Source organism: Hemibagrus wyckioides, linkage group LG26, assembly GCF_019097595.1.
Source record: "Hemibagrus wyckioides isolate EC202008001 linkage group LG26, SWU_Hwy_1.0, whole genome shotgun sequence".
Classification (NCBI taxonomy): domain Eukaryota; kingdom Metazoa; phylum Chordata; class Actinopteri; order Siluriformes; family Bagridae; genus Hemibagrus; species Hemibagrus wyckioides.
Genome location: NC_080735.1, coordinates 8,862,707 through 8,890,066, shown reverse-complemented (window position 1 = coordinate 8,890,066; position 27,360 = coordinate 8,862,707). Strand labels below are relative to the sequence as shown.

The window sequence follows — 27,360 nt, the reverse complement described above, 5'->3', positions numbered from 1 at the left end:
CTGAAGGTGAATGAGTGACTGACTGAGTGAGTGAGTGAGTGAGTCTTGGACTGACTGAGTGAGTGAATATGTGAGTGAGTGAGTCTTGGACTGACTGAGTGAATATGTGAGTGAGTGAGTGAGTCTTGGACTGACTGAGTGAGTGAGTGAATATGTGAGTGAGTGAGTAAATATGTGAGTGAGTGAGTGAGTGAGTGAGTGAATATGAGTGAGTGAGTCTTGGACTGACTGACTGAGTGAATATTTGAGTGAGTCTTGGACTGAGTGAGTGAGTGAATATGTGAGTGAGTGAGTAAATATGTGAGTGAGTCTTGGACTGAGTGAGTGAATAAGCGAGTGAGTGAATGTGAGTGAGTGAGTTTCTCCAAAAGTGCAGAATTGCTTGTCTGTTAATGCCCACCTGTTGTTCAGAATGGAGCCAGTAGGCTTTAGGACCCAGGGCAGCGGCTCATGCGTACAGATCTATGTAGACGGGGCCGAATAAAAGTTGTGCAGGATTCAGGCTGTTAGTACACAGCGCGAGACGTGCGTCCTTTCAGTGGATATTACTCTGAAGCTCTGGACTATGGTCATTACGCATTTAACGTTATCTGTTTATTCTTTCCACTATAGCATGATTGCGAGATATGTCCAGAATGTAGACTATGTGTTAATATGCTAAGTGAGTGCGTTTTCGGTCGTGGAATAACTCGCAACTTTGCGCACAGGGGTTCACTTGTCTTGGATCGGTCCAACCACCTGTAAGCGTCTGAATGGAAAGTATGTCACCGCAGCAGCACGTAAACATCAGCCAGAGCCGCTCTTCATCACTCACTGAGGAGACCAAAATGTGCGCGCATCTGGATAACAAGCGGGTATGCCAAAACATTTCTTTTATTCCTCCACGCAAGCAATGATGCCGTGGGAGGTTTACTTGTATGCATCATTGTATGTCTGTGATTTATCTCTAATTTGTATTTCCTTAGAATTCAAGGAACTATAAGTAATAAGACTATAGTGATCATAAATCTATATCTGTCTAAGTATGCACCTACAATTATTCCCCCTCTAATTAATGTTAATAGCGGTTACTGGGGGGGGGGACTTGCTCTGCATGTGTGCAATATGTTGCCTGTGTGCTTTGCAGTTGTTTCTGCATTAAAGGAGAAGCTGTCAAGTTCATTTGACGCTTTTGCCCAGCAGCCCTGTTTCTATTTGCTACCACAATTCGTCCAACGCAGTAAGATGCTATAAAGGATATTACATTATGTTACATTTGGGTTGTTTGCGTGCGCGTGCAATTTTATGTTAAACACAGTGTCAAGTTGTCTTAACCTTTTTTTTTTTTTTTGCACGTGCCAATTACATGCATCCTTTAAATGCATCATGGGCAAATGCAGAATATGAAGGATATACCGTATGTTGTAAAATCTCATATATCCAATAATAATTTGTCAGTCTTTATCATTTTGTCTTTTAGTATGGAAAGAGGTGGAAAAGTCATGCACCGTGGTCTAAGAGCTGGCGTCTGAACGGCGCTGAAGTTAGCAGTAATTCCATGTTTATGCGGAGTTATTTCAGGGAACCCTCTCCAGCCTGGGATGCCAGTGGTTAGACCATCCTGTTTGTCATCCCTGGTTTCATGTGTTTGGATTTCCCTATGTGATTTGTCTCACTTCAGCATACCCTATGTATAGGGCTTTTTATTTTATTTTTTCTTGGCTGAACTGAAGGGCTACTTTTCAGCTTGGCCAAGATCTTTGGCTTAGTTTGTCTGACTTAAGAAGTACCTGTTCCTCTTTTTGTTTGACAGCTGAGTCCCCATAGTATGAGCAAGACGGTGTGTCAGGCCTGTTGAAAGAAGAATGAACTTTCAAGAAGAATCCGATTATATAATGTTTGTTATACTCTACTTTAAGTGACTGTACATTTATAGATTCATGACTAGTGTTTGTACCAATTCTGAATATGAGCGCACACACCAGTCCTCAGATTTTGCTGACATTTGCTTTATAGGGTGTGTGTGTGTGTGTGTTTGTGTTGTGGCTCGTTTTTTTTCTTCATTTATCATGCTATCAGTCTTGCAACACTTGAATCTTTAATATGCCTGTATTTGAATTGTAAGTTAATTTGTAATAAAATAATAATAAAAATGAATAATAAAATGATTCTCTGATAAGAATGTAAAATATAATGCACTGCAAATAACATTTGCAATGAAGTAAATTAAAGCCTCACTCAGAAATGACCTTTGCTCAGAAAGCAGGTTATTAGGTTTACTGTTGATGGACCACAGAATAAAGTCGTGCAGAATATGACAGATGTGACAGACCCTGCCTTAAATGACGCAGTGGACAAAAGGTGAATCTGTGAAGAGGTGTGGTGGTGAGGTAGGGTTGTTTTGTTTGGGGGGGCTTTTTTTTGGAAGGACATGCCGAACATTGGACAGTGTATCACTAAAACTCTGTCTGCTGCAGGTTTCCTGTGGATAGTGGAAATTGTTTGTTTCTCACAATCAGATGCTGGAACGTGGTGCACTTCCTGACATATTCCATGGACTGTAGTCTTAACTTTATCTCTTCTTTGAAGAAACAGTTAGGGAAAAGTTTTTGTTTCCCTTTTATTTTTTTTAAAGCGTAAGTTCAGCCGCAGTGCAGGGCTAAGTACAATGCTTTTTGTTTGGCAGCAACAGTAAGCTTTTTATATTCACCTTTGTCTGTACAGCTGGAGGTGTAAGGAAGATTTAACAGTGAAAAAGTAGCAGTGCTGCACATAAACTAAAAAAAAAAATCTGGAAAAAAGATTGTGGATATAAATCAGCAAAAAACCTGGCATGCTTCGTATAAATGTCAGTCAAATGTTCATCTCAGCCAAGCTTGCTGCTATAACTGCAGTTAATCAGATCATTGCATGTTCAGTATATTTATAGGCTTGTACTATGTTAAAAATATTTCAGGAAATAAATATGAACTTGAGATTAGATATGATTAGATCTAGTTCTCATAGAAAACTTAAAACTTAGAGCCACAGTTTTAATCTGTTGACAGTTTGCCTCGAATTATCATAAGGTAAAATAAACTTGTGGCTTGCATTAAAATACACGATTGGCTTTCTCAGCAGACTCGCATTGTGGGTAACTGAAAACATCCTCACTGAATAAACTGTAACGGAATAAGATATGAAAACAAAATATTTTGTCATCTTTCGGGAATTGTGAATAATCGCCCTGAAGCTTTTTAATGATCCTCATGTATAATCCGTGTATGTAATTATCGATTTAAGTGCATATGGGATCGATTGAATCAGTTTAATGACAGAGCTTTTAATGAATGGAAAAGGGATGTTTGACGATTTTGTAATGAATGTGGTAACTAAAGCAAAAAGTAAACTAAACTAAAGCAATGAAACTAAAAAAGAAGGAACTGCTTGACTGCTTTTTCAAGTCAGCATCTTTTCATCATGTGTGTATTGTTCAGATTATTCTTATTTCTTTGGTCAGGCCATAGCCTCCACAGCCATTATACCTTGACCTTCTAAAACGATTAGAGCTCTTTATTTTACCGAAGGCTGTTATCTCTTCCTCATCATCAGGAACACTCTGCTGTCTTGCCAGTATTTAGAGTGAGTGAATTGCTTCTTACTTCCACTTGTAGGTTTCTTTATTTTCCAGAAACACTTATTCTAATATGAGCTTTGTACACTTTGAGACAAAGTCCGTTACCTAGCGTTACATTTGTTATGGGGTTTATAAATTCCAAGGTCCTTATAATTGTAGAAATTTCTAGGAAAAATTGTCAACAAAAAACGATGACTGTGAAAATCCACAGTAAAGAACATGTAGGTTTGTTGTTCTGGGCTGTTAATGGACAAAACGCAGTGAGTAATATGCACAGAATTTACAGAGTGAACGTTATGTACCAATTACTATAAACAGAATATGTGCTTATTTCGCAGTTTGTTAACAATATAGAGACCAAAGTGAAACCCGTCATGATTTTTATCTCCATTTGGTCATCTTTATCTCCATCTTCACTGACATCTGTAATACATTATCAGCAGTGACTAAGAAAGTGGATGTAAAATACCAAAGGTGGTTTATTTACTCTCATCCTGTCCCAACCACCCCACCCCCTCTGAATGCATTAGCAGAAGAAGACTGTGTCACACATACATTACAGCACAATGAAATTCTATCTTCACATGTCCCAAACTTTGGAAGTTGGGGTCAGAGCACAGGGTCAGCCATTATACAGCACCCCTGGAGCAGAGAGGGTTAAGGGCCTTGCTCAGGAGCCCAGCAGTGGCAGCCTGGCAGTGCTGGGGCTTAAACCCAGACCTTCAGATCAACAACTAGAGCCTTAACCACTTGAGCTTCCACTGCTCCAGAGCAGACCTTAGAGAAGAAACTAAAAGTAGATAGACTAAGAACAAATTAGACAAAAGCAACTTTTTTTTTTCTCAGAAAGGGTTTTCTTCTGGTCTTCAGAAGAAACACAGCATGAAGCCAGTACCAGAAGGCTCATTACAGACTTGGAACACAAAAAGATCACAAATACTGCCCTAAAATATGTATGGATAATATTTTGCACCACATCATTCTTATTAGCATTATGGGCATTGTCAATGATTATTTAGCTCTGATATCACAGTCCAGTGAGGGTTCCATGTCAACCATATTTGATGTCAAGTGGTACGGTAGTTTCACTTGACTGTGAATTACAGGTGCTTTACTGGCGGAAAGGTGTTTTTCAGCTTTAACATTTGAATGCAGACAAATCCTGTATCCGGTATTTCTATAAGTAAAATGAGATGTTGCTTTCACCAGAAATCTTTCTAAAGACTAGATGTAATTCATCTTTATTAGCTTTAATAAGAGTTTTTGTTCATAAAGTTGATATGCATAAAAACATGTTCATTTAATCTCTGTCTAAATAAAAAATTCTAAAGCGTGATACATTTTTGTTGTTTATCAGATGAATAAAGTCAGCGTGAAGTGCTTTATATTGCATTTTCATGGTGATAAATGATTGATTTGTGTGATCAAGTAAAGTAACAATCAGGACTTTGTTCTTTTTTTTTTCTTCTCAGAGGACGAAGGCCCTGTCTTGTCGCAGGCAGTCTGCTCCTTCCTTGGTCATCAGCAAAGCTCTAACTAGATCCAGAACAATATCCAGGTATGGAATGCGTGTGGCGTATTCGGAGCTGGCAACTTAAGTTCAAAGATTGTGTCAATATTTACGCAGGGAACGTCCCTCATATTCACAGGCGGGTGCTGAAGTTGATTTTCTGGGCAGTTCAATCAGATTACTAACATGACTTGCTGCTAGTCCGTGCCTCTGATGTTGGCAGATTTGTTTCTGAGTAGAGTTGCCTGATAAGAGAGTTTCAATTACATAAAAGCAAATAAAAAAATATATATATGAAAAGACAAAAAGCATTCGAATAGACATCAAATAGGAGTCCGATATATTGCAGCCTAAATATGTTTAGTGCTAATTATCTCATTAATCAAAGCAAATTTGATTTATCTTAACAATATGCCTTCCACCCTCATTATTCTGCAGCTTACATACCAGCAGCAGATCCTGTTATTATGTAATATCCTGAAGTTTGCATAGGACGATCGTTTTAATTCGATGTCTTGAATCATTAAATTAAAAAAAATAAATGACTTGTGCTCTACTGTAAAGGAAATGTGCCCACCGTTTAAATGACAAGCGATTTTTAATGTGTTAGCAATTTTCAGCCACCACTATCAGGATTATCTACCACAGCTAGACAGCTTTACGTGCATGTTATAGCGAATTTCTGTGTAAAGCATGTTCCGCTAATGGTTAACACGTCGGTACAAGCTCTATTTCCAAAACTGAGCTCATGTTTAATGAAGGTTTGTACTGAGGTTTTGAGAAAACTTTGTTTTGCAATGGAAAAATGTTTCACGTTTGACCCAGATACCATCATGTACATCAGAATGAGGGAATTTTTTTGTATGAAAATTAGGTATACTTTGTATAAATATATGGCCAGTGTTTTATCCAGATGCCGATGCGAATCCTGTTGAGTGTTGGTAAATATCACAGCGGCTCGCAGTAGTCATATAGTCATTTCCTTATCTGAATTGAAAACTTTCAGACTGAGATAATGGGAAATTATGTCTCAGTCAGAGGAAACCATCAAGAGATAGCACAAACCCCTCTGCCCTCTGAGAGGAAAGCCTGTCTTCACCAAACGCATGTCATATCATCAAATTGATGAAAAACCGTGCAGTGTTTTATGATAAGCGCCCTAATTCCCTGCCTTCACTTCACAGTGCCTTAATTCTATTCTATGTTATATTATCCATCCATCAAATTTCCTGTACCACTTATCCTACACAGGGTTGCTGGGAGACTGGTGTCTATCTCAGGGGACTCAGGGTACAAGGCTAGGGACACCCTGGATGTGGTGCCAACACAATGCACACACACACACTAACACACTACAGACTATTTAGAGATGCCAGTCAGCCTACAATGGATGTCTTTTTTGGACTGGGGAGGAACCAGAGGTTACATTACATCACATCTACACAGTTTTTACTTTACAATGTTTTTGATTTGGAACTGGCTGTTCATGTCATGAGAAAAAATCAGATTCCTTGAATTCCAGCCTGCCCCTATCCCTGGTAAACGGGTTTTGCATGACCTTCATTTTCATATTAAGCTTTGATATTTTTTATAATGCAGTAATATGATTACGCAGCACGGTGGTGCAGGGATTTAGAGCTCCAGGCTCCCTAGGTGCTGAGTTCATTTTTCTGCCTGAGTGGAGTTTAGCATGTTCTCCCCTGTGACTGTGTGGATTTCCTCTGGTTTCCTTCCACCTCCTAAAAACATGCCAGTGGGTTGATTGGCTATGCTAAATGAGTGTATCACATTACCTCACTCCTAGTGTTCCTGGGTTAAGCTCTAGGTTCTCTGTGACCCTGATCAGGATAAGGTGCTTACTGATGATGAATGAATGAATGAATGAATGAATGAATGAATGAATGAATGATATCATTTTAATCTTTGCATCAAGACATTCATCCGTATAGCAACAGTATTTTTTTTATTTCACTGTTTTGTTAAATGATATCAAAACACAGTAATGAAAACTAATGTTATCTGTTGTGATAGATGGACAATATTGCTATAGTGAGTAATGGTTATATATATATATATATATATATATATATAACATGTGACTTACAAATGAGGAAATGCAAGCAAAGCGATATATACATCAAGCACAGGACAATACAAGTAGCGCTACCATACAAGAGCACAGAGTAGAGGTGTGAGAGATACTGTAATTGCAGGGGATTTTTGTTTGTTTGCTTGGATGATTGTTTTTAAGTGCTGACACAAGTTAGGGCTTAGTTAAATGTTCACGGAAGAGGTAGGTTTCCTTTTTTGAAGATCTGGACGGATTTTGCTGTCCATTTTGAGGTTGGAATGGACAGTCAGTTTGAAGGTTCTGGAAAGAGTCGTCATGCTTCACTGAGTCGGCATTATCAGGCATATAGGTTGTTAACTGAACATGTCCAGGTCTTGAAAGTGGTCTAGATCAATCATTGTTTTTTTTTAGTACCACATCTCATTTTACTTCTTGTTTGAGTTTCTGTATGTCTTCTATATGGCTAAAATCACATAACTGCATCTATATATTGTGTGGAAAAACTTTCATTTAATTTTTTTTTTTTTGAAAAGAAAGCTCAATAAATAAAGATCATGAATAAACTTTTCATACTGTGACGAAAAAATATCCTTGATAATAATCTGAAACAGTTTTGCTGTCAAGGAACTAAGTTACATTCTCATGCTCTCGTGTCCTAGAGTGACTTGATCAGCATTTTCAGCAGTAGTTAAGCTCCTCAGAAGGATAATTCTAGGGGATATAAGGGCTAAATATAGTCCTTAGGCCTTTACACACTGGAAGAGAATAACCTTGTTAAAGCAGCACTGGATGTTTAATCACTGTTTCTCACATACAAATGACCCCATAAGCACTCACTTTATGCTGGTGACGGTGTTATTCCAGTCTTTTTTTGGATGTTGTTTACTGAAATGTCAATACAGGAGGAAATTGTGTACGCTCATTCATGTAGATATTTGAATGATTAACCCTTGCGCTTTATATTTATTTTATGCCATCATTTAATCCAAACCAGATCTAGGATCTGTTATCTGTTGCGTCATGGTCTTGTGAATACCAATGCTCTGAAGGAGGTGGGATAAATTACAAAACAGACTTGGAACTAAATTCTTTATGGTTATATGAGGACGATTAGTGACTCCTAATTTAGAGTGACCAGAGCCGTAATCTGGATTTGTAAACTTGTTTACCGGTTACAAACTGTACCCACATCATCTGTCTTCTGAAACCCTTATTTATATCCTCAGCTTGTTGTAAATGAAAATATATTTTTGTGCCATCGTCATCCAAGTTCATGGTACAGCGCTAAGAGGAAGTCCGATTCTATGTAGGTGGGGGTTTTTTTGTTTGTTTGTTTTTTTAATAAATACAATGGGTCATGGGTCAATATTACGTGTAGGTTGAACCAGCTGGCACATAACACAGGAAGGAAGAAGAAATGTAGTCTGTAATCTGTATAGTGTAGTTTCCACCATCCTAAAGCACTGAGATAGAAACGTTTCCTTAAATCGAAATTTATTTATTAATAATAGATAGATAGATAGATAGATAGATAGATAGATAGATAGATAGATAGATAGATAGATAGATAGACAAGTGTGTCACATCTTTTGATTGTGTTACCTTTTTAGCCCTCTTCAGATATTCATCATAACTAACATTAATTGAAATGCATAATTTACATATTTCGCTAAATTGTTTATTATTGTTTGCTGCATGTATGAACCCGAACACATTTTAACCTGTGGTTGAGTCGTTAGTGAGTTGAATTTGTTGTTGTTTCCTCAGGGATAACAGTCTCTCTCCAGTCAGCCCAGAGACATGCCTACTGGTGCAGTCATATCTTAATCCTTCAAGGATGTTTATTGGTCATGCATATGTCCAGCTGAAGACTGGTCTACAGACCCAGGAGAGGCATATGTTCCTTTTCACTGACATCCTACTCATCAGCAAAGCCAAGTAAGACATTTATACAGGGAAGATCCCAATGTCACACAATGTACCATTTTTTGCTGTTGGTATAGTTGTATTTTCTTTGTTTGTCTGTTTATTGTTGTAGTTTTTGCAGATCTTAGATTATATGGGAAATGTGTGTTTTAGGATAGGAATTGAGATGATAGAATTGAGAGGATGTGACAAAGTGAATATGAACATATATATATATATATATATATGTATATATCCGAGTCTGACAGAAACATTAATGTGTTACTTAGCTTTCACACTTTATCTAGCTTTAGTCCGTATTGAGCCTCTTCTGACACTGTAGAATATTGTTTTTATGTCCATCTCCATGTAAAATAGAACAAATAGACCAACATAAACTGAAAGAATCAGCTTAGCTTGCATTTCTATTGTAAATAAAATGAAAAAAGCTATCCATATCACAGGGAGTAGACCACTAGAGCAAATGCCTTAGCTGCAATACCCATGCTTGGGAGTTACCAGTGCGTGCTTTAATGGTGGGAAGAAATGGGCCATTCCTCCACCCATTTTTCCCCTTGTTTAATTGCGTCTCATAGGATCGTGTGGCCCACATCCTCCTTCCTTTTCCTGTAGTGTCTCACATAGCCAGAGGGTCCTTCTCAGTAATTACCACCCAGAGCGCCAATTAGTTCGATCTGAGGCAGAGCTTGGCATCAAAGCCACTGTAGCCACTGTGTGTTGGCAGTGGCAAGATGATCCATCCAAACGCTCTCTAAATGTTGACCTATCATTATTGTCAGATGAATGTGGTTGTGACCTATATTTAATATCTCATGGCTAGTCCTATTTCACATGCTAGTATATAAAAGGGGATGTTAAATGGTTCTTGATTTGATTGTGAATATGATGATAATAAATAAGTTTCCTTTATAACAAAGGTTTTGAAATGTAATATCAAACACCAGTCAATGCTGATATCAATGCTGGAAATAAAAAAAAAAAAAAAAGGAATTTGATATTTGCCAAAATACCAGAAATTAGTCATCTTTGTAAAACATTTAAGACTCTCCGGAGTACAAACTGTGCCTCAATTATTTGGTTGAATTAATTGCAATGTGAGCAGTGTGAGAATTTGTGTAAGGATATTGTCTCACTAAAATAAACATGTAGTAAAGTAGCTTTATTGATTTATTTATTTTTATGTATCAGATTAGAAGCAAGCTCAAAACCAATACTAATAATGACAAAAAAAAAAAATTAGGTAAAACCCACTGGTGTTCGGTATTAGTAACAAGGAAGTTTCATTATCAGTCATCTTTGCTACTGCGACTTCAGCTAAACAAGGCCTTGCATTTTGAATGTTTGCACGCCGCACTGACTGATTTGGCTTGTATTCAAGTCTCATACAGTAATTGCTAACTTGCAAGCTGTGATACAAAAGCAACTCGTATGAAAAGTTACAAATGGTTAAAATCATTTCACAATGATTAGCTGGAAAATTGACTTGTATATGTTTGTAGGGTCATTATGAAATAAAGTGTGCATTAAAATTGGGAACTGCAAGTTTGAGATAACTGAGTATGTGTTAGGACATACACTTTTATTGGTCATTACCAAACTGTGGATAGGTTTTGCCCAACACCCACGGCAAATGTGGTTTCTTGCACAGACCACATGCAGCATATGTACTGATTTTATCAACCTTGTCAGTAGGTGGATCAGCTACACTAAATTGCCCCTAAGTGCGGACGAGTGTGTGAAAATGTGTGTGCGTGGTGCATTCCCACTTTTGGATTCGCTGCGAACCTGAGCAAGATAAAGCAATTACTGAAAAAAATTCTAGCATGGTATTTTAAATACTATTTTTTAAACATTTAGTGATGTTTTTATGAACAGATCCTCAACCAACTTTAAGATGAAGGCACAGACACGGGTTTCTGAAATGTGGACAGCAAACTGCATGGAAGAAGTGTGTGAGGGGAGTACATGTCTTGATAAAAGCTTTGTCATGGGTTGGCCAACCTGCAACTGTGTAGCCACATTCAGGTAATAGTATATTCTTTTTTTTATCTACTGCCTATAATTTATCGACTGAACACAAATGCCTAAATTCTTGTAATGTGGACTGAACTAAAGTCATGTGTCTGTTTTATTAGAAAGAGAATACATCAAACAGGTGCATTAATATGACTATGATGATGATTTACACTCAAGAGAGTAGATGACAGGGGTGGATAGAATATGATGCAAGAACAGAGTATTATTACATGAAGTAGACAAAACCAAAAGTGCAAACCAAAATCAAAAGACAAGCAAAGCATCAGGCAATCAGCAGAAAGTTTTGAGTAGTCTAGGTCGAATTTAATAAAGAACCCAGACAGGGTCAGTAGCAGAAAGTACAAAAGTGACAAAATATAAACGTAGCTAGTGGAGCACTCAGATCAAGTTTCAGTGGAAGTCTGGTTTCTGGTGTTGTGGCACCTGCCTGGATGAGAGCAACTACACACTGTCCCTACACCACTTTGGACATTGCTCCAAATTCCTGCTCTGTGTCATCAGTCTACGCAGGACACCTTCTCATAGCACTGTGCAGGACACCTCTTCTCCTTTGCCCCCTGCCCTGAAGCAAATGTCACATCCCCCACCTCTGCCCTATCAAAGTAGTCTGTCTGCCCCCTCGCCTGCCTGAGTGTGTCACTCTACCCCCTAGATCAGCTGAGGACGTTGTTCTGCCCTGCTAACTCAGCTGACTTGGCCCTGATTTCTATCTATCTATCTATCTATCTATCTATCTATCTATCTATCTATCTATCTATCTATCTATCTATCTATCTATCTATCTATCTATCTATCTATCTGTCTGTCTGTCTGTCTGTCTGTCTGTCTGTCTGTCTGTCTGTCTGTCTGTCTATATTGTATTTGGGTCCTGGGGATCTCTTCTCAGACCTGGATCAGGGCATCAGTGAGCTCCTATGGTGCTAATTGATTGCTTTGGATGCTCCTGATACATAACATCCCAGAGGTTCTCAATTGGATTCAGGTCTGGAGAACATGAGGGCCAGTCACTGGCATCATCCAGAAACTACCTACATATTCTGGCTACATGAGGCCATTGTCATGCATCAGGAGGACCCCAGAGTAAGGTCTGGCTCTGGGAATTGGCTCTGGGAATTTCATCCTGATACCTAAAAGCAGTGAAGATTCTGTCTGTGTGACCATCCAAGGATATTCCTTCCTAGACAATCACTGACAGGTTGGTCAGAAACATGCACACCTCCTGGAAGTCATTTTGTAGGCCTGTGGCAGTGCTCTTCCTGTTCTGGCTTGCACAAAGGAGCAGATACCCTTCCTCTGCTGAGTAACAGCCTGACCCCGGTATCTCCTCCATAATTTTGAAACTGTGCTGAGAGATGCACCAAACCTCCTTGCAATGGCACAAATGGATGTGCCATCCTGGATGCACTGGACTACCTGTGCAACTTGATTGGGTTGCAGGTTCTGCGTTATGCTTCAAGTAGTGACAATGACCCTGACAAATCACAAAACTATAGACAAATTACTGAGGGATATGGAGAGAGCAATTGTCTGTCCTTTTTTTTGGGGGGGGGGGGATGTCTTGCTGTTGCCTCTCCAATGATCCGGTTGTCATTTTCATTTGCACTAAAGCAGTTGAAACACCCCACAAGAGCTAGCTGCAGTTCTGGAGATGCTCTGATCCAGTGGTCTAGCCATCACAATTTGGCCCTTATCAAACTCGCTCAAATCCTGCCCATTTTTCCTGCTTCTAACACATCAACTTTGAGGACAAAATGTTCACTTGCTGCCTAATATATCCCACCCACTAACAGGTGCCATGATGAGGAGATAATCAGTGTTATTCACCTGTCAGTGCTCATAATGTTATGCCTGATCGGTGTACACCCTTTATACTGAAGTTACAGTTTGTTTCCAGGTTCTTTATCTTAGAAAACTTGTATAGGTTCTATTTATAACTTATTTAGCAAGCTATGAATTTTTACCTAGCCTAGCGCAGGAACTCTTGGATAACCTTGAAAAGTGTGGGGTGATAGTAACAATGACCATTTTAGAGCAGGATAGCACACCTTACATGATGGTTCTCAAACCAGTTTTGTTGATGAAAATATTTCTTCTTCACTCCATAGCTCAGTTGAGCAGAAGGAGAGATGGCTTTCCCTTATTAAAAGGTACAGTGGAATCACATGGAATCTACACATACAACATTCCTTCTGTATTTTAACAGATTAACATGTCCATGTTTTTCTTGAAAGTGTACACTTACGTTCATTTCTCAGTGTGACCATTCACTTTCTTTAAACATTTTATTGAGCATTTCTGTTGAATTCATTGTGTCCATGCCCTTATTCTCTACAGTCGAATAAAAGAGGAGAAGGAGAAAGATAATCCAAAAACAATCCCCCTCAAAGTGCATGCCAAGGACATGGGGAACTTTTCATATGTAAGTTCTCTTACACTCAGTCGAATATCTTTGTCTCAGCATTCGAGTATGTCGCAAATCAAAGTCCGATGTGCTTCTCCTGTAGACAACCATTGCTGTGAGCAATTCCGACAGCGCCAATGAAGTTATTCGTCTCACACTGCAGCAGTTTGGGATTGTGGTAAGTTTCTTTACATTGCGTCTTCAGAAGTAAGCTTCTGCATTTACCAAGTTCTGCATAAAGCTATCCAGAGATACAGAAGCATAGAGTCTATTTATGTTCTCCTTAGGCAACAGTGACTGCACAGACATCTACTTAATCAAATCAAGACACCTCTAACAGTACACAAAATTCCAGTGCACTTTATTTAACTGTTAGTCATTAGTTATTTATAGCCTAATCCAAAATACCTGTCCAAAGAAAAGCCATGCCTCATATGGTTCTTCATATAGGTTTGCGGTCGAGCCTGGGGCACAACTTGTTTTTTTTTTTTTTTTTTTCCGTGCACTATGGTTCACACAGACTGTATGCTGACTGTATGCTTTTTTCTCTATCTGTGTATTGTACTGTCTGCCTGCACTGTCTCTTGTCTTGCACCGTTTGCACTAGGTTGCAAACATTGCACTTTATGTGGGAAATCTTACGCACAGTTTTGTGTTGTTTTGTATGTAGCTCTGGGTTTTTATTTAGCACCATGGTCCAGGAGGAATGTTGTTTCATTATACTATGTATGCATCAACGATATATGACCGAAATGACAATAAAAGCTTGAAATTCTTTTTCTTTAAATGTATTTGTCTTTGGCATACAGGGTTGTGTGAAGGACTTCCAGCTGTGGGTGAGTTCCAGAAAAGACAATGCTCCTTACCCTCTTATTGGTGAGTTTGTTCTAAATCCTGAAAATTGTGATCATTACACCAAACCGGAGACATGAAAAGCATTTGTAATGAGCATTTTTATCATTTATAAAAATAAAAATACTATTTCCACATGCACTCGCCGGCCACTTTAAAAGGAATACCTGTTCATGTGCTCATTTTTGTAAAATTATACAGTCAGCCAATCATATGACAGTAGCACAGTTGAAGCTAAAAATAGAAATCAACATTGTCTGGTCTTCACTTGCCAGGTTTCTGTGAGCCTGTGCTTATTGTAGCCTAAAAGTGAAACTCCCGTGTGGTTTCTTGCTGTTGTAGCCAGTCGACCTCGAGGTCTAGCATGTTGTGCATTCTGAGACGCTCACCACAATTGTAAAGAGTGGTTATTTGAGTTATTGTAGCCATCCTGTCAGCTCGAACCAATCTGACCATTCTACTCTGACCTCAAGTCATTTCCGGAAGCAGAACCCCAACCTTATTTTTGCACCATTTTGCGTAAATTCTAGAGACTGTGAGAAAATCCAAAGATCATATTTCTCCCCCTTCTGATTTCTCCCCTTCCTCCCCTTATGATGTGAACATTCTATAATTAACCGAAGCTCATGACATGGACCTTCATGATTTTATGCACTGTGCTGCTGCCACAAGGTTGGCTGGCTGATTGGATAATTGCATGAATAAGCAGGGGTACAGATGGTCCTGGACAGTTTAGGTACATGAATATACACAAAATCCATGTGTTCCATGTTCCAAATCTAATCTGCAAATAAGATTTTTCACAAATACCATCAGAGGAAACAATTGTACAGTAAAATAACTGTGTACAGGATTGATTGAGTGCTGTTCAGTGAGGCTGATACTGTTTTTTGAGGAATCATACTAAGAAAGAAAAAAAATAGCTTTACAAATATATAACTATAGAGTAATGTCGTGATGTAGGGTTGGTCCGTGTAGTGAGTAGAAAGTAGAGCTTTTCCTTCTAAAATGTAGTAAATAAAAGTTAAAATTACTTCCCACTTCTGTGTACAGGTCATGAGTTTCCTTTCAGCATACAGATGAGTCATTTAAGAGAGCCATTAGATGAAACTGATGAAAAAAGTGATGAAGTAATTTCACCTGAAAGACAAATGGAGCTACTCTTTGAGCAGTTGCAGTCAGACAGTCAGTGCCAGTTCATCCTGAGGCCAAGTCGGGTCGCTGTGGGTCACTCTTTTGTTGGTAAATGTCTTCCCAACTTTATTTATAGAAAGATAACAGCAAGCATGTTCAATAAATATTAATTCTGAATGAATACATGAATAGACATATATGAATGCTGCTTAATATCCATGTTTATCTTCTCACAACCTAAGTTGATCCAGACCAGAAGCCGTTCAAAAGACGGCGGTCTCTCATCAACTGGGCTTTTTGGCGTGGCTCGTCAAATCACCTGGATGATCCTCCCTTATCACCCCATTTATCAACAACTGATAAGCTCTTTGGCCTGCCCCTCTGCATGGTATGCAAGGATAACAGTCTTCCCAAACCAATCATGGTGAGTGTAGGAATCATTCTCATAATGTTCAGACACATAAAAGTCATGAACAAACATCATAAACTCCAGGCATGCAATGAATTTGTGAAAATAAGCCAAATTTTTACATTTATAATGCACTAGGCATTTATTAAAAATGAAAAAGCTAACTATTTCAAGAGAACTGTACTATAGGTAAATAAATATAGGCCCTATTGAAAAATTCCAGTTTATAATATTGTGTAATTTTATACATTCTGAAACATTATAGTTTATAATAATGCATGATATTACCTCTGTGATTTGCTGGTTTAATATATTACCTTACAATATGTTAGCTTTTATGGTTTTATGCAGTATGAAAATTTTTGCTGCATCTAATATCTGTGGCTGTGTATATTAATTAATATCAAAATCCACTCAAATAAAAAAAAAAAAACAATGTGTAAACTGTATAAATGAACCTTTTAATAGTATTTCACTGCTCTAAATAAAAAATTAATGTCTGTGTGTATGAAGACCTGGTTCCTAACCCTAACTCTAACCCTAGGCATTTTAACTGTGGAGAAAATGTTTTCTGATGATGAGTAAAACTAGTGAACTTTATTGAACTGTAATACAGCGTGAGTCAGTTCCCCTTGAAGGAATAATGTATTAAAGTATAGCAGTAATGTATTGCTTGAGCATTCATTTTAACCTGCAGTTCATGATGGTTAGAGGCAGAGCTACTTTCCGAGTCATTTTGATATGTGAAAATAATGCACACCTTCTGACCAATCAAACAATAACAAAGAAAACTACATTTAGCTACAGATTGTGAAATGATTATTAAAAGATAGAGGTAACTCACTTCATCCGTCATACACTGTTCTTTTTTAAAATACATATTTACAGCTATTTTAATGTACATACTTGAGTCTTTCTTTATCAAGCATCATACCTCTACTGAATAAGTGATTTAACACTGATGGACTGTTAAGAATACATGAATGTGACCATTGATGAGCATTTGATATACAGTTGTTGGAATGACAGTTCTCAGGGCAAGGTAATGGGAATTCCTTTCCACATCTGGAATTTTCAGTAAATAATATAGTCCATAATGTATATCAGATTTTATTTTCTCTCTCTGCAGGACATGCTAGTCTTTCTGTTCCAAGAGGGGCCATTCACAAGGGGAATTTTCCGGCGCTCTGCTGGGGCCAAAGCCTGCAGGGAGCTGAGAGACAAACTGGACTCAGGAATCCAGGATGTTCCGATGAGCCGACAGTCTATCTTTGTGATTGCCGCTGTACTGAAGGTGAGTGTGGTTACATGCTTTGATACGTCATTGAACACAATGATAACCAGAACTGATTTACTTTATTTTGCATCACGGCTGCTTTTCATCCTGTCTTGGTTAATTATAAGTGACTTCTGTGTATGTAATGTCTGTTTTGTTGCTGGAGCTGTTGTGAGCCAGACTCTGTTTATGATTTTGATTACATGTTTTCCAAATGATGAGCCCATTTGGCTTAGTGGAAAAGGCAAGCCTATGATATAAAATACAGTGAATAACATTAACTATCTCATTACAATGGGTGGAATAACAGTCAGTTATCGAAGTTTGAAAGATCTGAAGGCTAAATAGCGATGGCTAGTTAACTGGGTCAGAGCATCTCCAAAATAGCAGGTCTTGTGAAATGTTCCCATTATGCAGTGGATAATACTTACCAAAAGTGGTACAACAGGTGAACCAGTGACAGGCTCACTGATGCAAATGGTGTCTAGCTTGTGTGGTCCAATCTCACAGTAGAGCTAAAAAAAAAAAAAAAAAAGTTAAAGCTGGCTATGATAGAAAGGTGTCAAAACCCACAGTGCACTGCAGCTTGCTGACCCCTGTCCACCTCTGAAAGCACCTATAATTGGCATGTGTTGACTTGGCCTCCAAATTCCTCAGATCTCAATCTGACCAAACATTGTGGGATGTGCTGGACAACCAAGTCCAATTCCTAAAGGCCCCATGTCAGGAATTTTTATGCTTAGCTGCTTTTCTCACAATTTGTTCTATTAAATTAATATGGACAGTGGCTGAATCTGTGTTCTTGGTGTAGCCTGTCAATCATACAAATGATTCATACTGCATGTTTTATTACTGCAGTTAAGGCAGCGATGTTATGAGCTACATGTTGTGACCATGTTGCAGAGCTCAGAAAGCTGCTGTGAATCTAATCTTATATCCTGGCAAGTATTGTATGTTAGTTGTTTTGAGCAACTTAATGAATGTTCCATGATTATATTGCATATGCCAAAGCAAATGCTGTTAGATTTTTAAACCATTAACTGATCATTAATGTCTTTATGGGCGTCTTCCCACTTATTCATTCCTATACTGAGTTTGCATCAGATAAAAATCGATGTTTGGTTTCACAATTCACATAATTAAACAAACCAGAAAGCAAAACCAAACAGCTAAGCATGGAAAACATGGAGCTATAGATAAATAATTGCATAAATACTGTAATTATGAACCTTGAAACTGATTAAAATCGGTTTTGTGTATTTTTTAAATGTGTCCACTGTTTATTTTCACTTTTGGTTCATTGGGTGAAAAAATGAAAGAAAAAAAAATGCTGCCAACACCGGAAAATACGTCACTATGTTATGTTTGGTTCACATCTTGCAATTACCTGGATTCAGGGTCAAATCGATCTCTCACTGAGGTCAAACCTTCTCTAGGAACTGGACTGAGACCACCTCATTCTAACAAAAGCATTGCACCGTAGACGACATTCACTTTTAAAGATGTCTATCAGAAAGCCGTATCTGTTTATCTGTAACCTCTGTGCAAGCCAAAAGCTAACCTAACTTTATAGACATGCTAAAATGTGTATGTGTGTGCACATAATGTAGGACTTCCTGCGCAGCATCCCAGGCAGCCTGCTGTTGTCAGATCTCTATGAGAAGTGGATGGCCACTATGGATTTGCCTGACAAAGCAGAGGAAAATCAAATAAAGGCCATTCAGGGGTATTTATACAACATCTGAATTAGGAATCTAATGCCTCAGTCAGAAATCCAGCAGTAACTTGATCTTTCATCCTATTTCTTTTTAGTTTGGTGATGTCTCTTCCGTCTGAGAACATCCTACTCCTAAAGCACGTATTGGCTGTGCTCTACAACATTCAGATCCATGCTGAAGACAATCAGATGAATGCCTTTAACCTGGCTGTATGCATTTCTCCCAGTTTGCTCTGGTCCCCAGCTCCTAGCACCCCTGAGATTGAAGGAGAAGGTACCAAAAAGGTTGGTTTCACTTATTCAGACTTTAACATAAGTCTTTAAATAACATAAGACTTTATCCCTGAGAAAGATTGTGAATTTCAAAATGAGAGGAATCCTCATAGGCCTATCGTTTTCTTATTGAATTATCAGTCATTGGATTTCTTACTGGATTGTGTTTGTGGGCATAATGAAAATATACACCACGTTTCATTGTGACGCTCCTTTAATTGTACATCTCACATAAGGCTAGTCTTTCACACGTTTTGTTTTTGTTTTGGAGATGTTTTTGAGTTCACTGGGAAATATTTCAAGCATTTCCTCTAGATTCTTGAGGTCAGTGTCATTCTCTCATTATCTTGCTATGATGGAGCTCTCGAGTCACACAGTTTGTTTGGATACGCTTGTGGCAGCCTGTGTGTTGCCATCCAGGCCCCAAAAATGTAGATTTCAACATTCCCCAACAACACTGATCTTGTCAATGTTGGCTTAAAGGCTGCCAAAGTAAACCACTGCAATCACAAACTAAACAGAATTTGTTTGTGTAGGTTTTATTCTAGTAGTAATGTCTTTTCGTTGAGGGGATAATAAGAACATTGGTATTTTATCCTGCAGTTCTTGTCTGTCTCTGTCACTTTCTTGTGTACAGTTACATACTGAGCGATAAACTTGTGCTGAGAATTTTATGAACTAAGTTTTTTTCATTGTTTTGACACGCTCAGAAAGGTTATTTTAAATACTTTTTAATGTTGTGGTTGGGTCTATTTCATAATCAGTACTAAGAAAACGTCATATTTAGATGCTAGTTTGTTTCATTTTGTTTTAATTAAGAGGAATCAGTAAATAACACAAGGAGTCCCCCCTTTTTAGGCAGTGTAGATAATTTTGCATTATTCCATTTATTACATTCACCTTCTGTGAACATTATCGCTATCACTGCTCAAACTTGCATTATAATGATGTTCATAAAATGTCGACAGAGTCATCATTATGATTCCTCAATATTTAATTGCCCCCAAATGAGTGCATTTCGCAGTTTATTAATCACATTTTATTTCCATTTTCGTTTGAAAACCAGTTATATCTGCACTCTGGATATTGAGATGACAGCTGATCAAGTGCAAGAGGGTTACTGCAGGAATAGAAAAAAAACTAGTCTAGATCTGTAAGATAAGATGACCTTTCTGCTTCTTACTTTCATATTAATTTTTTTTAGATAGATGTTTAAAGGAAATTAATTACTGGCTACGCGGCTAGGTGGATTGGCTATGCTAAACTGCCTAAGGTGTGAGTTTGTATGTTGTGCCCCTGGTCCTATCTATGGAGTATTCCTAGCTTATGCTCAGTGTTCCCAATAGACTCTGGATCCAGTGGCACCCTGAAAGCCTTTACAGAAGACAAATGAATAATTATATTAATACTTACTACAGGTCTGTGACTTGGCAAAGGTTATGATTGAAAAGTGCATGGCAATAATGGAAGAAGATGTGACCATACTATTTGATGGTTTTCCCCCGAGCTGCAGTCATGGATCAGGTAATGAATCCTCATTCTTTTGCTTTATACTTTGCTCAAATTTCATTCTCTCAAACTAAACTCTTTCCCTTTCCACACAGACGTGTCCTCTTATCAGATGACCGACTCCTCTTATGACAGCCTTGAGAATGAGCTGAATGATGACTCTGGATCGCTTTTCCAGCCCATGCAGAGATCACGAGGCAAGCCAGACAGTCGCAGCTATGACTCAGTCCTTACACTGAGTGACTGTGACCTGGATCAAACTGATACTGACCCAGACATCACCATAAACACACACCTTTTACACCCATCATTAGCCTGCCCAGTAAAAGCATCCTCAGCAGTGAGTCCATCCACTCCTCACCTACATTCTCCATGTAAGGAATCTTCTTTTCCTAAGGGTGTTCGTCAGCTGAGACGTTCCTCTGAGCCTGCCATTTGGAATTCAACCTCATCCTTAACCAGATATCTTGAAAGTAGGCAACATCGAAAGGGCAGTTACGAATGTGTGACAAGCCAAGGCAGGAGTGATGTAGATGTAGACCTTGAGGTTGATTTAAACACCTTGAGGCTGGAGAAGAAGTGTGACCCTATTCAAGGGAATCAGAATGAGCGGAATGTCCCTCAACAAACGAAAGAGAAACTAAAACCTTCACCTCTGCGTCTAAATAGCAGCTGCGTAAATCTCTCTTCCCCTGTGGCTTCACCAATACATTCTTCAGTGAGCTCTCTGGACAGTGCTTCCTCTCAGCACTCTGCTGACTTCAACAAGCATTGCCCTCAAATAGTAAGTAGCTTTAAGTCATCAGTGAAATCTTCTCCCAAGTTTGCTGGCATTGTGTCTGAAACTTCTCCTGGTCCAACCACACCAAGTCTGATGGAATATTCACCTAAAGAGAAATTAGACTGGAGCCAGTTGAGAAGCAGTCATGGGCTACATCCAAATACCTGGCTTAAGAAAGACAACAGACTATCCCTGACTAAAGGCAAAGGTAGCATGGATGACAAGGACACTGGTGATCCACTACTCCATTCTGAAAATTTCTCCCATAGCAAAGAGAGGAAAGCTCAAGAACCAGGTATTGCACTTGCTAGGAAAAGATCAACCAGTCCTAACTGTTCTGAAGAACCTTTGCACGAAACACAGCATTCCAGATCAGTTTATTCCCTTGCCTTGGACAAAACACTAACAGTGAAAGATCTGAGAGAGATTCACAACCAGGCATGTTCACAGAGTAAACAAACTCCGGTACAGAAGTACTCTCAGCAAAACACACCAGGAGGTAATACCAGCAGTTTGCCACAGTCTGTGTTCTATGGCCAAAGTGTTCGCCGCTTGGCCTTGTACAGAAAGAAATCTTATTCGCTTGTTCCTGTCGAGGAAAAGTCCCCTGAATGTCCTTCTTTTCAGCGTCGATCATCTGAACCCGGAGAGAATTGTCTAGGGCTGGATCGGGAGACAGTAAAGAGTCTGGAGCATATCCACAGGCAGGCTATAGGAAAACAAGACACGTATTCTAAAGCATCTGACCTGGAGAAAGATAAGCATAGTAAACCCCATTTTGGCTTGTCACCTGCTGCCACAAAGGCTGTGAGGAACTACTTCTTTTGGCAAGGAGGTGAAGATACTCAGAGTAATCTAAAGAAGAGCCAGGAAGTGGCATTGGCTGTTGTCCATGGCAAGCGGGAGTGGATGAGGAGGTGCAGTGACACACAGCTTGAAGACTTTGAAAAAATGCTTTTCTCAGAAGAGTCTTACGTCTAACTTCATGGATTCTTATGCAGTAGCAATATTTCACAAGTTCAGTCCAAGTATCGTTATCCCTGGTCTAACTATCTGCTTCAGTATATTGGTCCATTTAGTGTGTTAGACTAAATAATAAGAAAAATAAAGTAGGCAGAGTACTTTAGGACTAGATCAGGAGGACACATCCCTAAATACAGTCAGCTCCAGAATTAATGGTGCCTTGGATAAAGATGGGTATAAAAGGTTATGAAAAATGGTCTTTGTGGTTAATTAGCTTCTGGAATCCATCTGGAAATAAAGCCTTTAATTGTATTGTAGTTCAAGAAAGTGTTAGTCCCTTACCAAATGCATAAACATGAAGTGGCCAAATTCCCTTTGTCATTGGGTAGCTCTGAGAATCCATAAATTAAAATAGAAGTGTGTTGGGTTTCATAAATCAAGCAATGGCTATATAGCTACATGCCTGAAATCCAAATTTTTGAGCAATAATTCAGAAGGTGAAAACAACTTTATTGTAATGAACCTCTCTGTAAAGGATCACAATTGTGCTTTGCCCCTAAGCATAGTGAAAAGATTAGAGAGGCAAAAATGGATCCCAGTTGGAGATTTGCAGAAGTCAGCTGCATTTTGGAGTCACCACGTTTCCAAATCTACAATTAGAAACCACTTCCATGCCAACAAACTCTTTGGAAGGCGTGCCAGAAGAGAAACTTTCTTTCATCTAACCACAAATGCAAGTGCCTGGAGTTTTCTGGATGGTACTGGAACTTTGACTGGAACTTGTGTTCTAAGATGTGATGAGACAAAATATATTATTATATTGGCAAAATATATTAGCATCTAATATTCAAGGTGGGGAAAAAAGAAGTTTCCCCACTGTTAGGTATGATGGATGATTTGTGATATTGTATCGCTGTTTTTCATCCAAAGGCCATGAGAATCTTTTTAGGATACAGCATCCTGAACTCCATGTACTCGGGTGTAACTGAAAATCGGACTGCCTTTCCCAGGAAGCTACAACTGGGGTCTTGTTTGGATCTCCAATGGAGGACAAATATCTGAAACATACATCTAAAGCCACACAAAACTGGTGAAATTTCCAAATTGTCAAGCATTTAACTTGGCTATACCAATCCCCTGACCTAAACCCAAGTGAAAACCTCTGGGGGGAGATTCGATATAAGCACCTGGAGAGATTCAGTATTGAGGACTGCTTTCATATTCCATTCTGTGTATTCTCCACAGTTCATATTAGATGACTTAGTGCTGTTATGTTGGCAAAAGGAGGTTGAACCGTACGAGAAGAAAAAAAATCTCAACGGTTTTCAATGACCTTTTTTAACACCCATATTTAAAGGGTGCCAATAATTCTGGTATGATTGTATTCGTAAGGATTTGCAATATCTGATAGTGAATGTGGCCTGTTGTATATGTTGTATTGTATTTTTTCTATCATGCCATAAATTGAATCCGTAAAATTTATTTGCTTTTAAGCTTTATGATGGCTTAGTTAGAAGCTATTGTAATTTTCTGTAAAACTATTTTCACTATTATATTATAACTATTATATTATCAATCCAAGAAATGCAGTGAAGTGCAATGACACTAGGTGTATGTACCATCTTACCAATGAAATAACTTTTAATTTAAAAGTTGTGGTAAGTAAAATAAATATCAAGATTGTGTGAACATAGACAATAGGATAGCTTACAGGGTGGAGAGACCTTAACTGATACTATGTAAAGTTCTTTAATAAAGGGAATTATTAAAGCGATTCATTAGGTTATTTTGATTTAATATGGAAATTCATGTCATATATAAGGTTTAGAATTAGTCTAAATTTTGATTGTTAAAATAAGTACTATGCTTGCTAATGCAAAGCACAAAACCAGTGCAGATATGTAATTAATGTGTAAGAAACTTATCCTGACCACAAAAATGTTGACGCCTGAGGTTCTGCTTTGGTAGGTGTAAATAATCAATTGTATTATCATACATATAGGCTTCTATTGCTTTTTATTTGGTGTCAGTGAGTCCTTGCTTATTTAATAAAATTAAGACAGTGTGTCAAATTCCTAATATGAATTTGCTACTGGATAGGTTTTCTTTTAAATATAAATAAGGACAATTTATGTGCAGTAAGAGAATAGCACATCTGGAAAAGCCATGTTTCTACGCTGTAGACATAGTGTATATTTATAAGAATCTAAAGAGTAATGTCTTAAGTATATTTTCTTTTCTATTAAGATATATATTCAGATGTTGTTGTTTTTTTTCCAGTGACTTTGTTGCCAGTTCTTTATACTCATATTACCTTATGGCAGGAGTTCTCTGTTTGCAGTCAGGGGTCCCTTAAATTGTGAAATAAAATCCACACCTATTCACCTGTTCATATAACAGGCTAATTATTTAACTATGTACAGTATTATAGTGGCTGTTTGCTGGAGCCATAAAGAATTTTATCCCTGGCACAAAACACGAGGGTTAAATTTACATTATTTTTGAGGTTTGGATTAAATCTATTTAATTCAAGTAACCTGTCAAACTAAGTGTCATAATATTAAACAGCTTTTAATGATAATTTACGCCACTTAACAATATAAAGACACCACAGGGCTGTGATTCACAGAGCCCACTTTCAGAACTGCTGCCTTTTAGGATAGTGATTATAAAGAATATGGTATCAGACTTAAAATACTGTACCTCGATGTACACCAATGTGTTAGAAAAACACCTGCTCATTTATGCAGCTATCCAATCAGCCAATCGTGTGGCAGCAGCACAATGCATACATTCATGCAGATAGAGGTCAAGAACTTCATTTATTGTTCACATCAAACATCAGAATGGGGGAAAACAGGGATCTCTGTGACTCCATGAATGGTTGTTGGTGCCAGATGGGTTGGTTTGAGAGTCTCTAGGAAATTTCACACACAAAAAAGATCCTGTGTGTGGACAGTCTGCAGGCTGAAACACCTCGTTCATGTGAGTGATCAGTGGAGAAGGACCAAGCTGGGTTGAGCAGCGAAGCATTTCTGAATACACAACACATCAAAACTTGAGGTGAAAGAGCTATGCATCAGGTTCCACTCTTTTCAACCAAGAATAAGACTGAGCACAGACTCAAGCTGGACAGTTAAAGACTTTCTACTCTTCAACTGTTCAGTATCTGTAAGCCCAGCCTTAGATTCCGTTTCTTGGCTCACAGGAGTGAAACCCTGACATGGTCTACTTCTGTTGTAGCTCATCCACCTCAAGGTCAATGTTTTGTGCATGCTGAGATGCTTTTCTGCTCACCACTGTTATAAAAAGTGATTATATGAGTTACTTGATCCTACCAGGAAGCTTGACGGCTCTCATCAACAAGGCGTTTCCACCCACAGAACTGTTGCTCACTCGATGCTTTTTGTTTATTGGCACCGTTCTGTGTAAACTCAAAAGACTATTGCATGCAACGTTCCCAGATCATCACTTTCTTAAATACTCAAACCAGCCCATCGACATCCAAGCTATGGTCAAAGTCACAGAGATCACATTTTTTTCTTCATGCTGATATTTGGTATGAACTGCTCTTGACCTGAATATGTATGATTTTTTATTTTATTTTGCACTGCACTGCTGCCACATTCATTAGACAACTGCATGAATGTGCAGGTGTACAGATGTTCTTAATAAATTGGACAGTGAGTATGTTTGTATTGTGTATGTATTTGTTCATATGAGTTAAATTGTGAGTTAAGGCTCTTAATGCATTTTTGTACATGCCTGTGTTGCTGCTGTCTTAAACTATTTCCTATTGCAAATTGCTTGTGTTGTGGTTTGTACATTTCCAAATATTAGCTTCTTAGTTATCACCTTGATAATGTATATGATGAGTCCCCCTTAACCCTATTCTCAGATGAAAATGGATTTCTAGTGGTAAAGAATTACCCGATCGGGCATAACACTTTTACCTATTTTTCACTATGACCACTGACAGGTGAAGTGAACAACACTGATTATCTCCTCATCATGGCACCTGTTAGTGGGTGGGTATATATTAGGCAGCAAGTGAACATTTTGTCCTCAAAGTTGATGTTAGAAGCAGGAAAAATGGGCAAGCATAAGGATTTGAGCGAGTTTGACAAGGGCCAAATTGTGATGGCTAGACGACTGGATCAGAGCATCTCCAAAACTGCAGCTCTTGTGGGCTGTTCCCGGTCTGCAGTGGTCACTATCTATCAAAAATGGTCCAAGGAAGGAACAGTGGTGAACCGACGACAGGGTCATGGGCGGCGAAGGGTGGCCCGTGTGATCCGATCCAACAGATGCTAAAAGCTAAAAGGCAAGGCTAACTGGCAGCAAAAGAGGGACCAACAATATTAGGCAGGTGGTCATAATGTTGTGCCTGGTCAGTGTATAATAAAGTATCGTGTTAAATCAATTATCCAAATTCATACAGATCTAATTCCCAACTGTACTTCTAGACATTTTATCAAGCCTTTTCCCCATATAAAATGGATATAACTGTCCTTTAAAGGAAGCACTTCAACAAGCCTCTCAAATACTTGAGACTCTGCCAAATTCCATCTTACCTAACTAACCTGCTGCTGAACCTTTGAACCGGCCAGATGAGACACTCGCCGTGAAGCTTTGTCAAAATATTTGTAGTGATGTAGTAGATATATGTCCTTAACAAGCCTTAAACATTTTCCATTTGAACATTTCACACCATTGACGTGGTCTCTGTGCAGAGCGAGATGTTCGGTTTAACAGCAAGCGTCGAATAAGAGTTTTAGTAAGAGCTGTCAATTTTCTTTTCTGGTTTGACGAAGCCAGTGCTGTGAACAAAAAAAAAACAGCATCTTTAGGGGGTTGTCCCTTTATCTAAAATGACTCATAAGCAAAGCATAATAGAAACCAGTCA

The 27,360-nt window shown here is 38.5% G+C and overlaps 1 protein-coding gene and 1 long non-coding RNA gene across 3 annotated transcripts; one reads left to right on the top strand and one right to left on the bottom strand.

The window, feature by feature from the left end:
• The first annotated feature begins 425 nt into the window (after positions 1-425).
• On the top strand, positions 426-26,752 carry arhgap20 (Rho GTPase activating protein 20). 2 transcript variants are annotated; one of them, XM_058380373.1, is made up of 16 exons: positions 426-568; positions 708-854; positions 5,068-5,153; positions 8,944-9,114; positions 10,978-11,127; positions 13,245-13,286; positions 13,474-13,558; positions 13,644-13,718; positions 14,350-14,416; positions 15,446-15,634; positions 15,769-15,950; positions 17,065-17,229; positions 18,822-18,937; positions 19,024-19,213; positions 20,620-20,725; positions 20,806-26,752. In XM_058380373.1, the coding sequence occupies exons 2-16, from the start codon at positions 753-755 to the stop codon at positions 22,470-22,472; spliced, it is 3,393 nt and encodes a 1,130-aa protein (XP_058236356.1). In that variant the 5' UTR covers positions 426-568; positions 708-752; the 3' UTR covers positions 22,473-26,752. The 2 variants fall into 2 exon arrangements, with proteins under 2 accessions (XP_058236356.1, XP_058236355.1); XM_058380372.1 differs by having other exon boundaries at positions 484-854.
• On the bottom strand, positions 15,768-17,729 carry LOC131346766 (uncharacterized). The gene is made up of 2 exons (XR_009203663.1): positions 17,643-17,729; positions 15,768-17,461 (listed from the first exon to the last, which is right to left on the bottom strand). It is a non-coding gene; the product is annotated as an uncharacterized LOC131346766 (long non-coding RNA).
• Positions 26,753-27,360: the final 608 nt, after the last annotated feature.

Excerpts from the sequence above, each read along its gene's own strand:
- arhgap20 (XM_058380373.1), top strand. The coding sequence starts at position 753 with ATGGAAAGTATGTCACCGCAGCAGCACGTAAACATCAGCCAGAGCCGC. Across the intron at positions 9,115-10,977 it reads CTACTCATCAGCAAAGCCAA|ATCCTCAACCAACTTTAAGA; the intron begins GTAAGACATTTA and ends TTTTATGAACAG. Across the intron at positions 13,287-13,473 it reads TGGCTTTCCCTTATTAAAAG|TCGAATAAAAGAGGAGAAGG; the intron begins GTACAGTGGAAT and ends TATTCTCTACAG.